This window comes from Salmo salar, chromosome 02 (genome assembly GCF_965601325.2).
Source record: "Salmo salar chromosome 02, fSalSal1, whole genome shotgun sequence".
NCBI lineage: Eukaryota > Metazoa > Chordata > Actinopteri > Salmoniformes > Salmonidae > Salmo > Salmo salar.
In genome coordinates this window covers 30201105-30217950 of record NC_138292.1, presented here as the reverse complement: position 1 = coordinate 30217950, position 16846 = coordinate 30201105, and the positions used below count along the sequence as shown (strand labels likewise).

The window sequence follows — 16846 nt, the reverse complement described above, 5'->3', positions numbered from 1 at the left end:
GGATGCCGATCAGTGTTTTTCACTGTGGGTAGAAAAATAATCCGATTCAGCACTGTTCTAATGTAAAGTTCCATAGCATGGATACAATGTTGCTAACAGACACATGCTCCTCAGACTATATCAGTGATTGTGACAAGAAGTGTAAGGTACCTAAAATGAAATATCAGGACCAATGTCAGCTATTCATAACGGGTCGACACGGACAGAAGAAGAAAATCTCGGAATAAGCAATACATCGATTTTGACATTGTAGCAGTGACACTTGTCACCTTACCGTATGTATGTCACTTTCAGTTTACAGATGTGTGCTCACCTTGCATTCCTATATTTCTTGTAATGTGACATTTATTTGTGCGAGATAAATTAAATGTTTTTCATTTATAAATCAATCTGGAACAGGGGCATCATGTACCCTAACAATCTGAGGGGGCACAAAGTATGTGAGGATGGCAGGGGGGTGGTCCCCTTCCTGAAATGGGCAAATTTAGCATTTTTCAAACATCTGACACAGTTTTTTCCTGCAGTCTAGAGCCATAATCACTATGCTTAATTCTATTTTTAAATTATGTATATTTTTCTGCATATCTAAGCATACCTCTTGAGCTCTCTGTATTCTCCTGACTGGTGATTATTTTTTTCAAAGAAACTAAATATGCTTCTCTGCATCTCTACTAAAGTCTAGGTAAAATATTCAAAGGAATGTGAGTCTTACTCAGTACATTTAGTAATTGCTAGCTTTTCTAAAGACTACCAATCTTGCCAGCAGGCATGCCAACTAAGATAGTTAGACAAGCTAGCTACTCTAACCTGATAAATAGCCTGAAATGGCTTCTTAGTATCTAGTTATGAGGTTGGGAGATTGGGAACCTATCTGGACTAGCTAAAGCCAACTTCATAAAATTGCTACAGTAGGTGGCTAGTAGTATTATAGAGAAACAACAAAAGATTTAACAAAAAAGTAAATAATATATATACACTGAATAAAAATATACACGCAACATGCAACCATTACCAAGATTTTACTGAGTTACTAGTCATAGATACCTTAAAAATAAAAGTAGGGGCGTGGATCAGAAAACCAAACAGTATCTGGTGTGACCACCATTTGCCTCATGCAGCGCAACACATCTCCTTCTTATAGAGTTGATCAGGCAGATTGTGGCCTGTGGAATGTTGCCCCACTCCCCTTCAATGGCTGTGCAAAGTTGATGGATATTGGCAGGAACTGAAACACTGTCAGAGCATCCCAAACATGCTCAGTGGGTGACATGCACTGGTGAGTATGCAGGCCATGGAAGAACTGGGACATTTTCAGCTTCCAGAAATTGTGTACAGATCTTTGCGTCATGGGGCCGTGCATTATCATGCTGAAACATGAGGTGATGGCGACGAATGAATGACACAATGGGCCTCAGTATTTCGTCACGGTATCACTGTGCATTCAAATTGCCACCGATAAAATGCAATTGTCCATAGCTTATGCTATGAAATGGAGAAAGGAGAAATTCTCACTAAGAGGTACAGTACCAGTCAAAAGTTTGGACACACCTACTCATTCAAGGGTCTTTCTTTAATTTTACTATTTTCTACATTGTAGAATAATAGTGAAGACATCAAAACTATGAAATAACACATATGGAATCATGTGGTAACCAAAAAAGTGTTAAACAAATCAAAATATATTTTATATTTGAGATTCTTCAAAGTAGCCACCCTATGCCTTGATGACAGCTTTGCACACTCTTGGCATTCTCTCAACCAGCTTCACCTGGAATGCTTTTCCAACAGTCTTGAAGGAGTTCCCACACATGTTGAGCACTTGTTGGCTGCTTTTCCTTCACTCTGCGTTCCAACTCATCCCAAACCATATCAATTGGGTTGATGTCAGGTGATTGTGTAGGCCTGGTCATCTGATACAGCACTCCATCACTATGCTTCTTGGTCAAATAGCCCTTACACAGCCTGGAGTGTGTGTTGGGTCATTGTCCTGTTGAAAAACAAATGATAGTCCCACTAAGCGCAAACCAGATGGAATGGTGTATCGCTGCAGAATTCTGTGGTAGCCATGCTGGTGCCTTGAATTCTAAATAAATCACTGACAGTGTCACCGGCAAAGCACCTCCATACCATCACACCTCCTCCTCCATGCTTCACGGTGGGAACTACACATGCTGAGATCCTCCATTCACCTACTATGCGTCTCACAAAGACACGGCAGTTGGAACCAAAAATCTCTCATTTGGACTAATCAGACCAAAGGACAGATTTCCACCAGTCTAATGTCCATTGCTTGTGTTTCTTGGCCCAAGCAAGTCTCTTCTTCTTCTTGGTAACCTTTAGTTGTGGTTTCTTTGCAGCAATTCGACCATGAAGGCCTGATTCACACAGTCTCCTTTGAACAGTTGATGTTGAGATGTGTCTGTTGAACTCTGAAGCATTTATTTGGGCTGCAATTTCTGAGGCTGGTAACTCTAATGAACTTATCCTCTGCAGCAGAGGTAACTCTGGGTCTTCCTTTCCTGTGGTGGTCCTCATGAGAGGCAGTTTCATCATAGCACTTGATGGTTTTTGCAGCTGCACTTGAAGAAACTTTCAAAGTTCTTCAAATGTTCCGCACTGACTGACCTTCATGTCTTAAAGTAATGATGGACTGTCGTTTCTCTTTGCTTATTTGAGCTGTTCTTGCCATGATATGGACTTGGTCTTTTACCAAATAGGGCTATCTTCTGTATACCACCACTACCTTGTCACAACACAACTGATTGGCTCAACACATTAAGAAGGAAATAAATTCCACACATTACCTTTTAACAATGCACACCTGTTACTTGATGTCTTCACTATTTTTCTACAATGTAGAACATTTAAAAATAAAGAAAAAACTATTAGTAGGTGTGTACAAACTTTTGACTGGTACTGTATATATCTTTAAAAAAAATTACAGGACAAATTTGAGGGGGCACGTGCCCCTGTGCATCCTATGGGCTTGATACCTCTGATCTGGAAGAACTCTCACCTTCATCAGAGCATTAGTAGGGCGATGACCTATTATTATAACTTTATTATAACTAATATAGTTTATCATAATTTTATTCAGGGTGTAATTAAGGGTTTAAATAGGCTATTTCTGAGGATTAATTTGTGTCTTCCTAAATTAGAAATAGTCCTAGGCTACCATACACAGACATGTAATTGTGCTGTCAACAGTTGTTCATTGAAACTTTTATTACACCCACAGAAAATGAACTATGCCTAAAAGTGGACAAACCACTTAATACGTACAAGACATCTGAAACACCACCATGGAGAACAACGATGCACCTGTCGAGTTTAACGATGACAGGACAGTGTGTGTGACGTCAGTGAAAGGGTTAAAGGAGAACTGGCAGAGATGGTCCAACAAGCACCAGGAGTACCAGAAACACAACCCCTTCAGTAACGACCGGGGGGCTATGGTGAATGTGACTGCCCAGCAGCAGAGGCTCCAACGGGACCAGGATGGCTACGGGAGGCCCCTGGAGGGCTCCTTGACAGAGCAGAGGGGCCGGGATGCCCACGTCCACATCAGCCGGGAGGTGGAGGAGCTCTGCCAGGTGATCAGGGACATCGGGGAAAGCCGTGGCGGTGGGGACGGAGGCAGCGAGGAGAGACCTGTGGTGACAGTGGAGTTCGGGAAGCTGTTTGAGCACTATGTGAACATCTCCAACAAGGTGGTGGGGATCCTGCTGAGGGCCAGAAAACAAGGCCTGGTCAGCTTTGAAGGGGAGATGCTGTGGCAGGGGCAGGATAACCGGGTCCTCATCACACTGCTACAGTAACCAGGATGAAATGACAGGGTCGCCATTATGCTGCTTCAGTGACCAGGTTGATGCAGCTGACGAACAAGACAGTAACCAAGGCCCTGTCCAGAAACATCCCCTAGCCCTCTAGGCATTTGTGTAGTTGTGAAAGGATTGGATAGGTCTAAGCAATATGGTGAAAATTACATTAGGTAGCAAGGTGCAGCAACAACACCTATCCAATTCTTTCGGATTTACACCTGCACCTAGTAGGGGTAGTTGTTTCTGGGCAGGGCCCAAGAGAATCAACCTGTGGCAGCAGTGACATGCAATATCGGGCTGTAGGATGAACCAGAGTTTATTGGCCTGAATGGACTTTGAGTTGCATTCCCAGTTACACCACTACACTGTAATCTACATAGCGTTTACAATGTTTCTTAGCAATCTTTGTAATTAGACAGAGGAAAGGTGTACTTTTTTTAATGGCACAAATACAACACACTGACACTGTAGGCTTATGTTAGAAATGCTGGAAGGAGGCTATGAAACTGCATACATGGTTGACAATGTAGCAAAATGCATCACAATTCTATTTACATTCAGGAGAAATAGCACATCACTTTTTGGTCCACTGGCATTTGTGGAATTCACACTGTACTAAATGCACATTGTTCAACCTAACAAGGGTTGTTTGAGGAATGCTTTTTGCAGCTACTTGCACTCATAACACAATATGATGAAATATACTGTAACACTTTACTCATTTGAAAAATAATTATTTTGTCACTAACTAATATACTGTATTCCAAACATGTTTATAAAAGAAAGCACTGATGTTTATCAATAAAGTCTTCCAAAAGATCACCAAAACTGACTGCTAATTCATGATAAATTGCATTAGAATGACAGGTAACACTTTATTTAAAGCCTGCATAACATATAATAAGGCATTAGAAAGGGTCATATCGCCTAATAACTGTAAGTGTTACTGAATGATGTTTTCCATTAATAAGAGACCAGGAAGGAAATCTGATACCCTTGTGGAGGCAGCAATGCATCATTTATTTAACCATGAACAACCATTATTATTTTACAGCGACACGTCAACCAATAAATACAAACACATGACACTCAATTTCATGCAGCAGCATACACTAAACATACATTACTTAATTGAGTGTTCCATTGGGCTGTAGTGCATAACAAAATTAAGAATCACTCCAACATTCATAATAAAATAACACAATTAATGTAGAGTATTGTGTTAAAAGAATGTGTGACTCAAGAAAATTGTTTATGGATGACTGAGCTCCTCTTATTATGCATCTTGAGGAATTAGTAATGTAGGTATTATTCAGTGAATATACTAAACCTCCACAATCCAGTGTACACTTCCAATTTACTCTTCCATTGTATATGATTGATTACTATTCATGCAAAACAGTTGCTTTTCTGACCACTTGACTGAGGCCTAAAAGAGCTCATACTTCTCATTATATTTCTCTGCTTTCAGTTATTATACCTCATAATGCGGGATACTGTTGCCAGTGACTGCATCGCAAATGGCGCCCTATTCATTACACTACTTTTGAGCCCTATAGGAAAAGGTGCCATTTGGGATGCCAGCCAGTGGCACAATGCACATGCATTAGTCATCTTTATCAAAGGTATCCTGCAATGAGACTTACAGTAGGTTCCCCAGTTCCAATACATCCCATTCACTTACCATTCTCAGGTCTCCTGGTTATGATCACTTAGGAATGGCTTTACGTTACTAATCGTTCTTTACATTAATACTAGAGCCTAAACACAAACATGTATATTTGTATCACTTTTCTATACCAACAGAAATTAACCCCAAAATCATTCCAGTCATTACTATTTAATATTCTGTGGTAAAAAATAAATTGGAACTATTGGTCATTTTCAAAAAAGTATTTAAAATAACAAGGAAGGAAAACATATTTGGCTTAATTTCTGATTTGGCTGTTCAGCTTGATACTAGAATTAAACACCTTGGTTGAGTTGATTTGTACCATCGTCACTAGTCTCACTGTAACCTGCTGGGGAGTACAGTACACTCACACAGAGAACCACGGAGGGAGACCAGACCAGTCCTGACCTGCTCACTTCACTACTAGTAAGGTAACCCCGTTTCTCACTGGACCAGCCCAGACTGCAACCCACCCCTCAGTTGGTCTCTCCCTTAGAGTTCAGCTGCTGAATCAACTGATCAGCCTGCAGGAGACAAACACAAACAGTACAAGAATAAATACATGACAATTCATGGCTTCTTCATGGATTTTTTATGTCTGAATTGCCAGTCCATTGTCACGCTCATGTATTGTATCTAAAGGTAGAAAAACAAAGGCTCTTGCATGAGGTGCATGCCTGCAAACCAACCTGATGGGAATAGACTGATAGAGGTGAATGTCCCTGACATACTGTATAGATGGCCATCCTTTAACCTGGGAAGACCCATATACACAAAGGCAGATACAGGTGAAAACAGGTTTCCTAGTCCGGTGTATTTGGGGCTTTAGTCACCTTACTTCATCGCAACAGATTTCCCCAGCCCAGTAGTCTCCACAGGGAGTTAATTGACCATGAAAGCTGGCAGTGATAATGCAGTGAGAGATCAGTGTTGGCTGACTGGCTCTTAACAGATGACAACACAACAGCCAGGGTGACAGAAAAGAGCTGCTAGAACAGTGAGGAACAATGGAGCTGTTCATCAGCTGCCAATCTAGACTGTCTAACTCTATGTTTAAAAAAAAGAGCCCTCTTTCCCAAACACAATGCTAACAAGCTACTCTGACAAGTCTAAATGAGTGGAGTTGATGTTTGTGTCCAGGCAGCAAGGCAAGGGAAATTATTGTTCTATCCCGACTTTGGTACTGTACGAACACTGAACTCAATAGGTGGATAATATTACCACAGAACAGACAATGTGGGGGGAATAGTGAAACATTTATCACACAAATTCTGACAGCTACTGTACTACAATGGCCATTTGAAAGAGACATACCGTGACAAACCAATAGGAGTTGGGTCTGTAGAAGAGGCGGGACATGAAGCCCATCTGACTGGCAGGTGCCAACACATGCAGGTGCAGGTGAGAGACAGAACAGAATGGGGGCCAGTGGAAGCCAAACCTGTAGATAAAAAAAAGAAACATTGGCTGCTTCTTTGTCTCTGCATGATCTGCTGTGACAACAGCAACATGTTCAAAATGCAAAATTCTACAGACTGCTGAATGTGATTTGCCATTGTATGTTATTTCATTAAGCCAAACAACTATGCATGCATAGCAAAAATAAATAAATTGGCCTATACAATTGGAGCCACTTGTTAAAAGGGTCGGGACAATACCAGTATACCGACTCTCGGCAGTATCGTGGCAAAGAAACAAACACACAACACTGATTTAACTTACTTTGGAGAACAGCCATCATTATGTCATCATCTAAACACATTTGTTCATTTTTCAGGCTATAACACACAATTGTTTGTATACAGCAGGTTTTTAAAGAACCAAAAGAGTTGTCCGCTTTCTATTTCATTTTTTTTGCCATGGAAAGCATATCTCGATACTGGTATTGTCACAGCCCTAATAATATCTGAAGATTGAAAAACGCTCCTTCATTTGACATTTGCTGGAGAGAATGTTGTGGTCATACCTAACGTCGCTGAGGTCTAAGACACTGTTCTTCTGAAGGATCTCCATCCCTATCTCCACCATCTTCTCTACTGATCACAGACACAGCAGGATAATCGGTTAACACACACGCGCGCGCGCACACACACACACACACACACACACACACACACACACACACACACGACTTTAAAGTTGCATACCTAATGACACATGCTCTTTACTGAGTGATTTACAGTTTCCAACATGTCTCGTGGGCACAACCAGGTAATGATGGGGAGCTCCAGGCTTGATGTCCCTGAAGCAAGAGACCTCCTCGTCCTGTCATGCGCACGAAGTCAAACACATAGGGTGGTCACTAGTTGGTTCAGCTAGGACGTCCATCACAATCAGCATTGTTTTCAGTTTGGAAGCTAACCTGCCTAAAAACTATTTTTGGGATCATTAATGTATATTGTTTCCACATAGTTATGGAAATATGATAATGGATTAGCTCAAATGACCTGTCGTTAACTGTCAGTGGTCATCATCGTTGCTGTTTTCTGACAGCTAACCTAGCCAGCTAACGACGTTAGTTAACGTAACGTTAGCCTAGCTAGCTAGTTTAGTGTCAATAATTCACTCATACTTACAACATGAAGAAGCTCCGTGCCCATCTCGTTGTTGGCAACCTTGCAGAATATGCATTTCTTGTCGTATCCTTCGCCTTGACCTACGTTTATTTGAGAAATATCTACATTTGCAGGGCCAGAACTCTCGTTGGTTGCCATATTTATTGGTCGTCACTAGTTACTACAGCCACAAAGTCTTAAACCCCGCCTATTTCTACAATTAATTTTCTTAAAATATCGATTTTAAACCTAACCTTATCTCTAACCTTAACCACACTGCTAACCTTATGCCTAGCCAATTTTAACTTTGTGGCTGTGGAAATCATATTGTCGGTGAGACTGGGACCTATAATCAACGAATGAAGACAAGTGGATCAAACGGTTATCGTCTGTGAGTCGAAGGGTAAAGCAAACAATTACCCAGCTTTGCAGTGCACACGAATGTCCACCTGAAGGCGGCAGTGAAACACGTCTCTCACTGAATCGTCTAGATAAAATATTTACATTTTAGTCATTTAACAGATATGCTTTTCTATTTTCTGCCACATCTTCAACATGTATAAGTCAATGCTACGGTTAAAGTGCATTGTTGTATTCGCCTAAATTATTTAAAGATGGGATTTTTTAAGCCATTTTCGAGACCTAGGAAAAGAACGATAAAGATGAACTTCTTGATTTTTTTTTGTTTACTGGTCATAGCCTATAACTTTGTTTATCTAACTCCTCCTTACTATTTACAGTAATAAAGATTTGCTCAACTTAGGTATTTTGTATTTTATTAGGATCCCCATTAGCTGTTGCGAAAGTACATTAGGCTGCATCCTATGTAGATCTTGCTTTTGAGATTGCAGGTGTCACTTTCATTAAACAAACATACTTTCTTTGACAGTACAGCAACATGTAAATCACTGCTGTAACATTTTATAATTTCTTTCAAAACCAATAGTCTTACAATGACTGATGTATGTGTGATTACTGAGGTGGCCTTAGTCTACCTATTGCTAGCTTAATTTCAACATACAGAAATGACTGGGCATCTAGCATGATATTTCCAAATACTGGGTTAATCTAAAACATGTCATATGTCCTTTTGTTATCATGAATCTTGCTTTTATATTGTTGTTGATGAGATTAATATTAGTATTACTATTTTAGGCAATAATGCTTATTGATCTTATAACAATCAGTCACATAATCACAGAAGTTTAAAGCACATTTATTGTCACCTGGAAATGCAGAATTTTAATAAGGAGCCATTAACAGTGCCAGCACTGTACAGCACACATACAGAAAAACAAAACAAAATATTTCCCTGGATAACATTTCTTTAAATATATCTATATTTTTTTTTATAGCAAATATAAAAAAACATCAAAGGAATGTGAAAAAGACGCCAAATTAAAACAATTGGTCCACCTTATATCCTGTTTTGTTCTATTAAACAAATTCATTATTCTCTTTTAGAAATGTAAGAAAACATTTAACATGTTTTTTTTACCCATACCTTTAGTGCAAACCATTAGAGGCCACAGGTGCTTTTAGCAGCTCTAAGAGACAGTACTCTGCTGTGGCTGTTTCTAGACCTGAGTGTTGTGTGTGTGAGGAATCCCTAGAGGGCATCTGATGTTGTACCCTTATAACACAGACGCATAAATAAATACAAAATAGTTGGGTAGTACAGTAGTGTGTTCATCTTAGCCTCTATAAAGTTTAAAGCTTATGATGGAATTGTCATGAGAATAGGATCTTACTCTAAAATGGTCTTTGGTTTGTAAATGCTGGCCATAACAAAGGATTGATGGAGGGTTTTCAGCTTAGATGTCTAGAACCAGTTGTAATGCTCGTATTGGACAGAGCTTGTTAAGTAGCAGGTATTGAGCAGCAAACAGCAGGACACTGTAAAACAGCCTGTCTATCTCTCACCATACAGTCCTCAGTTAACCAGGCAAAACACAGATACAACCCGAGTTAATGCTGGTATAATAGGTTACGCACTGGTAAAACACAGGTAAAACCAGCCTAAAAGTCACTAGACCAGGTTTTACACAGGACAAACCCAGGGGAGAATGACTGCCCCCTCTCATTCAAGGCCAACCACAGTACTGCAGGCATTATTTGAAGAACACAGGATCCCCATTACAGTGAATGGGAAGATGGCAATCTTCATGGTCAATCTTCGTGTAAATAAAATAACAAATAAAAACAAAAAGTTGTACTAATAATTGCTTCTATTACCCCAGATGTATGTGCTTGAACCGATTATTTTAAAATCGCACACAGACAAAGTTATTATCATAATTTAGTAGCTAATGGCAGCATGCCCCATTCTGCCGTTTACGTGAAATACTCAATGAGAGGGGGCAGCACTGAGCTAGCCTGCAACATCACATCCTAGAGTAGCTCAAACTAAGCATGTAATGCCTACGTAAATCTCCCACATGAGACGCCATCTTAACGGACTTCCATGGCTTCAAATGCACTATTGAGTTTTCACATAGGAATGACTGGTGTCACGCGATCGATGGCGTTGTCCATTCATATATACAGTCATTGGACAAACCAAGCTTACTGTATTAAGCTTACTGTACTTTAACAGCTTGAACACAGGCTAAACCTCACTGAACACAAGTACAGCCATGTTGTAAACCATAGATAGATAGACATGGCTCTGGCTTTTTTCTCTCTCTCTTTCTGCTTCTGAGTCTCTCAGCGTCTCGCTCTGTTTACTGGACAGTCCAGACCTCCAGGTCCTGCACTGTGAAGTCTTGCTGGGTGGACAGGGGCTGGTTGTTGAAGGTGTGACATGGGAAGCTGGCACCGTAGTACAGATCAGCATCCAGCCACAGGCCAAAAAGTCCCCTAGAGGTCAAGAAGAGAAACATATATCAGACCAGAGCCAAAGGATGCGGTTTAGCCTATCTGATCTGTAGACATCAATGAGTTTGTGGAAGCTAACTAGATTTACTTTTAGATGATAAAGGCTTCGGTATTTCTGATAAAGAAAATTCTGAACACTTACCCTCCTCCACCAATCTGTAGAGAGTCCATATGGCCCCTGATGAAGTACGAGTTCTCACCACTCCACCTGTAGGCCTGTGTGAAGAGAGAGGTGTCAGATTAACTCCACCCATCACAACAGTCAAGAGACAGCCTATTAACTACAACGACAGGGGCTGTATCTGAAATGACACCCTATTCCCTATAGTACAAAGGTAAGCTCTGTGGTCAAATGTAGAAGTGGGTATATAGTGAATAGGATGCCATTTTGGACAAAGCCATGCACACAACAGTATGCAATGTTACCTTGAATGCAGGGCCGAAGCTGTAGACAAAAGTCTCTCCTGTTCCGTAGCAACAGTCACTCACTCTGAATGGATGGGAGGAGAAGGCACCAAACACCTGAGAGAGAGGAAAACAAACTTATTAGCATTTTAATGGGATCGTATGACCCGTTCATAATGTAATAACAATGTAATAGCAGTACATGGATGTAACAGTACGTTAGATGTCAGTTATATAGAACAATGCGTTGTTGAGATGTCTACCTTTTTTTCCATGTCTTTGATGACCAGAAGCACAGGACTGTCGATGTGGGCCATTTGCCTGTACAGAGTCTTCAGGCTGGTGCCATGAATGGCTGTGCTGTAGACCAGGTTCCATGGATACCCCTGTGTCCTTGCTGGTAAGTGATTGGCTAGCTGTGGGTTTCAGAAACAGAGGATGAGATGGATGATGAGAAAATGTCTCATTTAAATTCACATGTCAAAGCTGTGTAATGCTGAGATGAGTATGTGCACTTTATTTTCCCGGAACTCAGTATAAATTGAAGAACCCCAAAAAAGTCCCATATTTAGCTTTGTATATATCAAACAAACCAAAGCACTAAGTTCCTCCCATGAGCTGACAGTGTAGCCTATATAGTGCTGTGAGATGATTGCTTTACTTTTCCTTTACTTCATTAGGTTTATTTGACAGGTACAAAGCACCATCATCAACATTTCTGTAAACGTGCCAGAATTGACTGTATTAGCCACAGTGTTTTGTTGTAGTGTAGCTTAACAGTAACTCACACTCTCGAGGTGTTGGTCGTTGAGGAGCTGGCTGTGGTTTCGGAGAACCGGAAGTATGTCCTCAGGCTCCTCATCCTCAGAGCGGTTACCCTCCTCTGAGCTGCACACGCTCCGTCGACGCTTTACTGAATCCTTCCCTGTGATGATCTGCAAGGAAATAACCACAAACTCTGTTAAGGGGAAAGTTCACCAAAATTACTTATATGTCCCAGATATTATAATTTTTCACTTTCATGTTCAAATTATCTTAAAGTAACTTTATTAAGGTACAAAATCCATTTCAGACACTTTGGGATGATTTGGACATGAAATCACAACTCTGTTAAAACACATTCTCCCTTTCTCTCTGTGAGTTTCTAAGCCACATCTCTGTTAAAACACACTCTCTTTTTCTCTTTGCTGTGGTTTCTTAACCACACCGATATTGTAAAACAAGGCTGAGTAATTAACTGACTCAAACACAAACACAATAAAACATGAAATTACACCCACAATCAGTACTAGTGAGTGAGGGTGGGTGATAAAAGACAAAATACAATAATTTCTTCAACCCTTCACCAATAAATTGACATTATTGCACACCACTCTAAAACTACTCTTCACATATTTGGGTCATACTAAAGGTATTTCAAAAAATACAAATAAAAACGGCATGCATACTAGTACATTATCTCACACTAAACATTACAATTCACAAAAATCAGAGTATAGTTAGCAACCCACCTCTACATATGGCTCCAGACATTTATTTGCAAAGTAAAGCACCTTGATGTTCTCCTGCATTGGTTTCATGTCTACTAATATTCTTCTTATTCACCCCAAACACAACTCATGTATACTAATAATGTAACACAGTTGCCTCAGTATATGATACTGTATGTACCACAGGCACAGGTAAGAGTGTGAACTGATAACCTATACCCAACCATCAAATGCTCTCTCTTACTTCATTCAACTTCCATCCCCCTAAATCTCATTGGCTGATAGCAGACCTGCTTGTGGAAACCATATTGGCCATCTCAGTTTTGTGTTTCAGATTCCTTTCTCGATAAACAGGATAGCGCTTGCGGTAAACTGAATTACGGGGCATAAGCCCATATATGGGGTGTCCGGCAGGTTTGAGCAAACTGTCAAAATATCTCATTGTTGCACTCATGGCAGTGAGCCAACAATTCTGTAGCCTGGGTACTAGTCTGTGCCTCCTAACCTTCCACTCCTTGTACTCCGTGCCATTTGCCAAACATGTTTAGCATATGAGAAGTGGCAAGGAGTAGAATGTTAGGAGGAGAAGAAGACTGGTAGCCAGGCTAACAAATATGTGCCTTAAAGCTACAATATTTCATAGATATTTCATCACAACAAACCTAACATAGATATATAAATGTCAAATAAAAATGGTTTCAAACTTGCTTAAATCTATTATTTCATACTTGTTAAATTTGTCTAATCCATTCTTTATAATGAGAAACTGCTCTCATTGTATTAGAGATAGAGGTGGTTGAATGCAATGCCACATTTTTAGATCCTTGAATCCAGGGGCGAAAATCTGATATCAACTTTGGAGGGGACAATTACATGAAATCTTCTCAAGAGCAATTCCTGGGGGGGACACCAAATGTAGTGCTGTAACACATAGCCTACATTGTAATATGGTAAATGTATATTGAGGAACCAAAGAAATAAGGTGTTTGCCGTACTCCTAACTACCGGTACCCAAAACTACACAACTAATCACAACAGCAATACCATTGCCTTTAACAAATCTTAGTTCAGTCACCAGTTTAAGTTGAGAGTGGGGGTATCCATGGCATTTTCCAATTATATTCCTATTTTACAAGTCCAAAAAATTGAGAACCTTTCATAATGTTGCCAAACAAAGACTCAACAAACTTACCTGAGACTCCCTGTCTCTGCCAGTCTGTCCCTGCATATCTGTCCCCAACTCTGCTGTCTGTATGCCATCTGTTGCCTGCTCTGCCTAATGACATCATTGTAAAACATTTCCATTAGAATTTCATTTCTTTCTTATGAACATTTTATCAACTAGTCTTTGAGATATTAGGCTACTAGGGTTCTTACTATGCGTTTTGGTGTATTGAAAAATACTCTGATGTCCGTCTTTTATTTTTCAGCCATTTTTCTACCTGGCTGGCTGGCTACACACACACAGTGTGTAGGTTATTTACAGTAGGAGATGGGCTTCTATCATCTTCTATCATTCTATTTGGGCTTCGATCTAAAAGGTAGCTAGCAAATGTGAAACGGATTAAAATGACAAGAGTTGACAGCTGTATGAGTTCACCATTTACACAACATATGCTGCAACCTTCTGTAATTTTAATAGTTTGTTTCATATTGGCTGGCTTCCAACAATAGCTGAATTTGCAAAGCTAGCGAGCACCAATTCAGTTTCAGTGGTGTTTGCTATAATCTTTGCTACCCGGGTTAAATAAAGGTGAAATAAAATAAATAAATAAAAGTTCACTTGCGACAATTTAGCTTTTGCAACGATACCATTAAATATATTTAAGACAATGGTAGAAGAGAGTGTAGTTGTGTTCAGTTTGGATTTCAGTTTATCGCTAACCTTATCACAGGGACTTTGAAGCACAAACTTACATCATCTGCATGCTGATTCCATCTTTGACGATGCCACATAAATGGAATAGGTACTAGCTAGCTTAATAGTTAATATTTGCGCACTAGCTCTGCATATTCAGCTAGTGTGTGTGCGCGATTGACTGGATTAACCTCACGTCAGTTACGTGCATTGAGTGCCTTTCAGACAGAAGATACGACCCCTCTGTTACCGAGCAAGCTAAGGAACTGGCAGTGGATCAAACCATTGTGAGGCAAAGGGTGGGGGGGTTGCAATCTTTTGAAACTTAAAAACGCGCTATTAAGTGTCTATAATCAGCACAATTGCTTTCATTGCGTATTATTAATATTATTTAAATTACATAGTTATGTTTCAGTGATATATTGGGGGGGACAAATCATATTTTTCCCAGGATGGGGGGGGTCGTGTCCCCCCCGTCCCCCCCCCCCCCGGGATTTCCGCCCCTGCTTGAATCAGAACTCACCTCCCAGTTTTTGGCAGCACAGCAGCACAGCACAGCTAGCTTGTATTTCTCCACTACCAGACAGCGGGGATGCTTGTGGTGTCTCGTGTTGTTGTCCTTGGTGTGGGTCTGTTCAACCCTGAGGAGGCAATCACATACATCAATATATTGTTTATGTACTTTAAATTATGTAATACGTTTCACCAAAACCCCACACACTCCTCTACAATATGATTGAAACACAATCTAATCTAACAACCACAATCCAGAAATCTTTAAACAAGCCTAAACTGAACCAATTTCTGCATGGAAAAACAAGTCTTTCAGCTACTTTTCAGAAATAGCTCTTACAGGAAAAAGCTCATTTAGGGTCCAAATACATGACTGCAGCCCATTGGAATGCCACTATCAGATCATACATAGCCTCCACTTGTGGCTCACCACCCACATGCATTCTGGTCCACATGAATAATGACTTAAGCACCCACAAGACCTGAAGAGGCTGGAGCTGAAGCTGACATAGGCCTAGCTATTTTCCCGTTCAAGAAAACCCCCAAAATCTGCAATATCAAAATCCCTCCTACTGCCCTTATTAAATTACATTTTTAACCTAGCAAAGAAAGGGCAAGATTCGTCTTTACAAAACCCTTATTTCTCCAAATCAAGCGTCCAGGTTTGGTATCCATAGTAAGTATTGTGACTTACTCTTCAAAGCTGTAATTGACTCCCATGCTGAATAGTAGCTGGGGTACAAAGGAGGTGCAGGAGATGGAAAAGGAGGTGAAGAAGAGAAGGTGATGTGGTGAAGATGAGAGCGGATTGTCTGGAGGCTCAGTGCTTTAACAGCATGTCCACCCATCTCAGCCATCAGGCATCTTATACTCCAGCATTCCCTTAGATAAGCCCCTTTCACCATAAAACCCTCCCTTAAGGTCCTTCAAGGCCGCCTGACATGGAGGATTTCACAATGGTGTTAGATAGCCTCTGTGACACATTATCTTGACTTGCTACAGTATGCCTCCCTGGGCTGAATCTGGGTCAGAAAATGACAGTCAATTCACCTTCGCAGAGACGTTAATTTCCAAACAAATAAAGGTCTGGCTGACAGACACTGTCTTTCTCTATCTGTCTCTTTTCCTGATAATTTTGTTTTATTGCAATCTGCACTTTATTGTGTGAAACACAGCCAGTCCAAATTGACTCCCTACCACTTCACTTAGGCCCTAACCCTTCAAGGTGTGCAGATCTGTAAGGTGGAAGCTCCTCCACTACATTGCGTATACTTATCCAGACCCTGTACAGAGTCGTCAAATCTCCAAGAGTTAGTGTCAAGAGGAAGGGATAAGGAGCAAATTGGAAACTCTGTCTAAAAGAAAGCCAGGGGTCACAGAGGAGGCCAAGAGGTTACACAACAGTAGCCAACCGTAGGATGGAAGAAATCCATATCAGACTGTGTGGGGGCTGATTATACAGACACACATGGAGGGTCGATGGTGTTGCACATTTACATGACTATGTGAAATGTATTTTATTGTGTTAAATATAAATGGACAACTTTTCCATGAGTGAAAAACATGAATCATATCCAATAGACAGTAGTGAGTTAAAGATCTACTGGTACCTACTGTATATAATAAATAAATGCAGACTGAGCTATCAATCTGGT

At 40.4% G+C, this 16846-nt stretch overlaps 3 protein-coding genes across 7 annotated transcripts; 1 reads left to right on the top strand and 2 right to left on the bottom strand.

The window, feature by feature from the left end:
- The first annotated feature begins 12 nt into the window (after positions 1–12).
- On the top strand, positions 13–4643 carry LOC106579251 (actin-binding Rho-activating protein). Of its 2 annotated transcripts, none has more exons than XM_014158989.3 (2): positions 13–275; positions 3239–4643. In XM_014158989.3, the coding sequence occupies exon 2, from the start codon at positions 3303–3305 to the stop codon at positions 3816–3818; it is 516 nt and encodes a 171-aa protein (XP_014014464.3). In that variant the 5' UTR covers positions 13–275; positions 3239–3302; the 3' UTR covers positions 3819–4643. The 2 variants fall into 2 exon arrangements, with proteins under 2 accessions (XP_014014464.3, XP_014014473.3); XM_014158998.3 differs by having other exon boundaries at positions 13–279.
- Positions 4644–4812: 169 nt separating this feature from the next.
- LOC106579257 (adenosine 5'-monophosphoramidase HINT3) lies at positions 4813–8252 on the bottom strand. 2 transcript variants are annotated; one of them, XM_014159020.2, is made up of 5 exons: positions 8070–8252; positions 7641–7758; positions 7460–7526; positions 6808–6934; positions 4813–6017 (listed from the first exon to the last, which is right to left on the bottom strand). In XM_014159020.2, the coding sequence occupies exons 1-5, from the start codon at positions 8205–8207 to the stop codon at positions 5970–5972; spliced, it is 498 nt and encodes a 165-aa protein (XP_014014495.1). In that variant the 5' UTR covers positions 8208–8252; the 3' UTR covers positions 4813–5969. The 2 variants fall into 2 exon arrangements, with proteins under 2 accessions (XP_014014495.1, XP_014014487.1); XM_014159012.3 differs by having other exon boundaries at positions 7460–7529; positions 8070–8250.
- A 996-nt stretch (positions 8253–9248) lies between these two features.
- Positions 9249–16048, bottom strand: ncoa7a (nuclear receptor coactivator 7a). Of its 3 annotated transcripts, XM_082961628.1 has the most exons (8): positions 15886–16048; positions 15202–15319; positions 14013–14096; positions 12119–12265; positions 11594–11746; positions 11352–11447; positions 11068–11141; positions 9249–10907 (listed from the first exon to the last, which is right to left on the bottom strand). In XM_082961628.1, the coding sequence occupies exons 1-8, from the start codon at positions 15909–15911 to the stop codon at positions 10772–10774; spliced, it is 834 nt and encodes a 277-aa protein (XP_082817754.1). In that variant the 5' UTR covers positions 15912–16048; the 3' UTR covers positions 9249–10771. The 3 variants fall into 3 exon arrangements, with proteins under 3 accessions (XP_082817754.1, XP_014014516.1, XP_014014524.1); XM_014159041.3 differs by lacking the exon at positions 14013–14096; XM_014159049.3 differs by lacking the exons at positions 14013–14096; positions 15202–15319; positions 15886–16048 and adding an exon at positions 12842–13073.
- Positions 16049–16846: the final 798 nt, after the last annotated feature.

Coding starts and splice junctions, on each gene's coding strand:
- LOC106579251 (XM_014158989.3), top strand. CDS start 3,303: ATGGAGAACAACGATGCACCTGTCGAGTTTAACGATGACAGGACAGTG.
- LOC106579257 (XM_014159012.3), bottom strand. CDS start 8,207: ATGGCAACCAACGAGAGTTCTGGCCCTGCAAATGTAGATATTTCTCAA. Junction 6,935..7,459: donor TTAGACCTCAGCGACGTTAG/GTATGACCACAA, acceptor TTTTATCTACAG/GTTTGGCTTCCACTGGCCCC. Junction 6,018..6,807: donor ACTCCTATTGGTTTGTCACG/GTATGTCTCTTT, acceptor TGTCTCCTGCAG/GCTGATCAGTTGATTCAGCA.
- ncoa7a (XM_082961628.1), bottom strand. CDS start 15,911: ATGGGAGTCAATTACAGCTTTGAAGA. Junction 11,747..12,118: donor ACGACCAACACCTCGAGAGT/GTGAGTTACTGT, acceptor TGAAACCCACAG/CTAGCCAATCACTTACCAGC. Junction 11,142..11,351: donor GCTTCGGCCCTGCATTCAAG/GTAACATTGCAT, acceptor CTCTTCACACAG/GCCTACAGGTGGAGTGGTGA.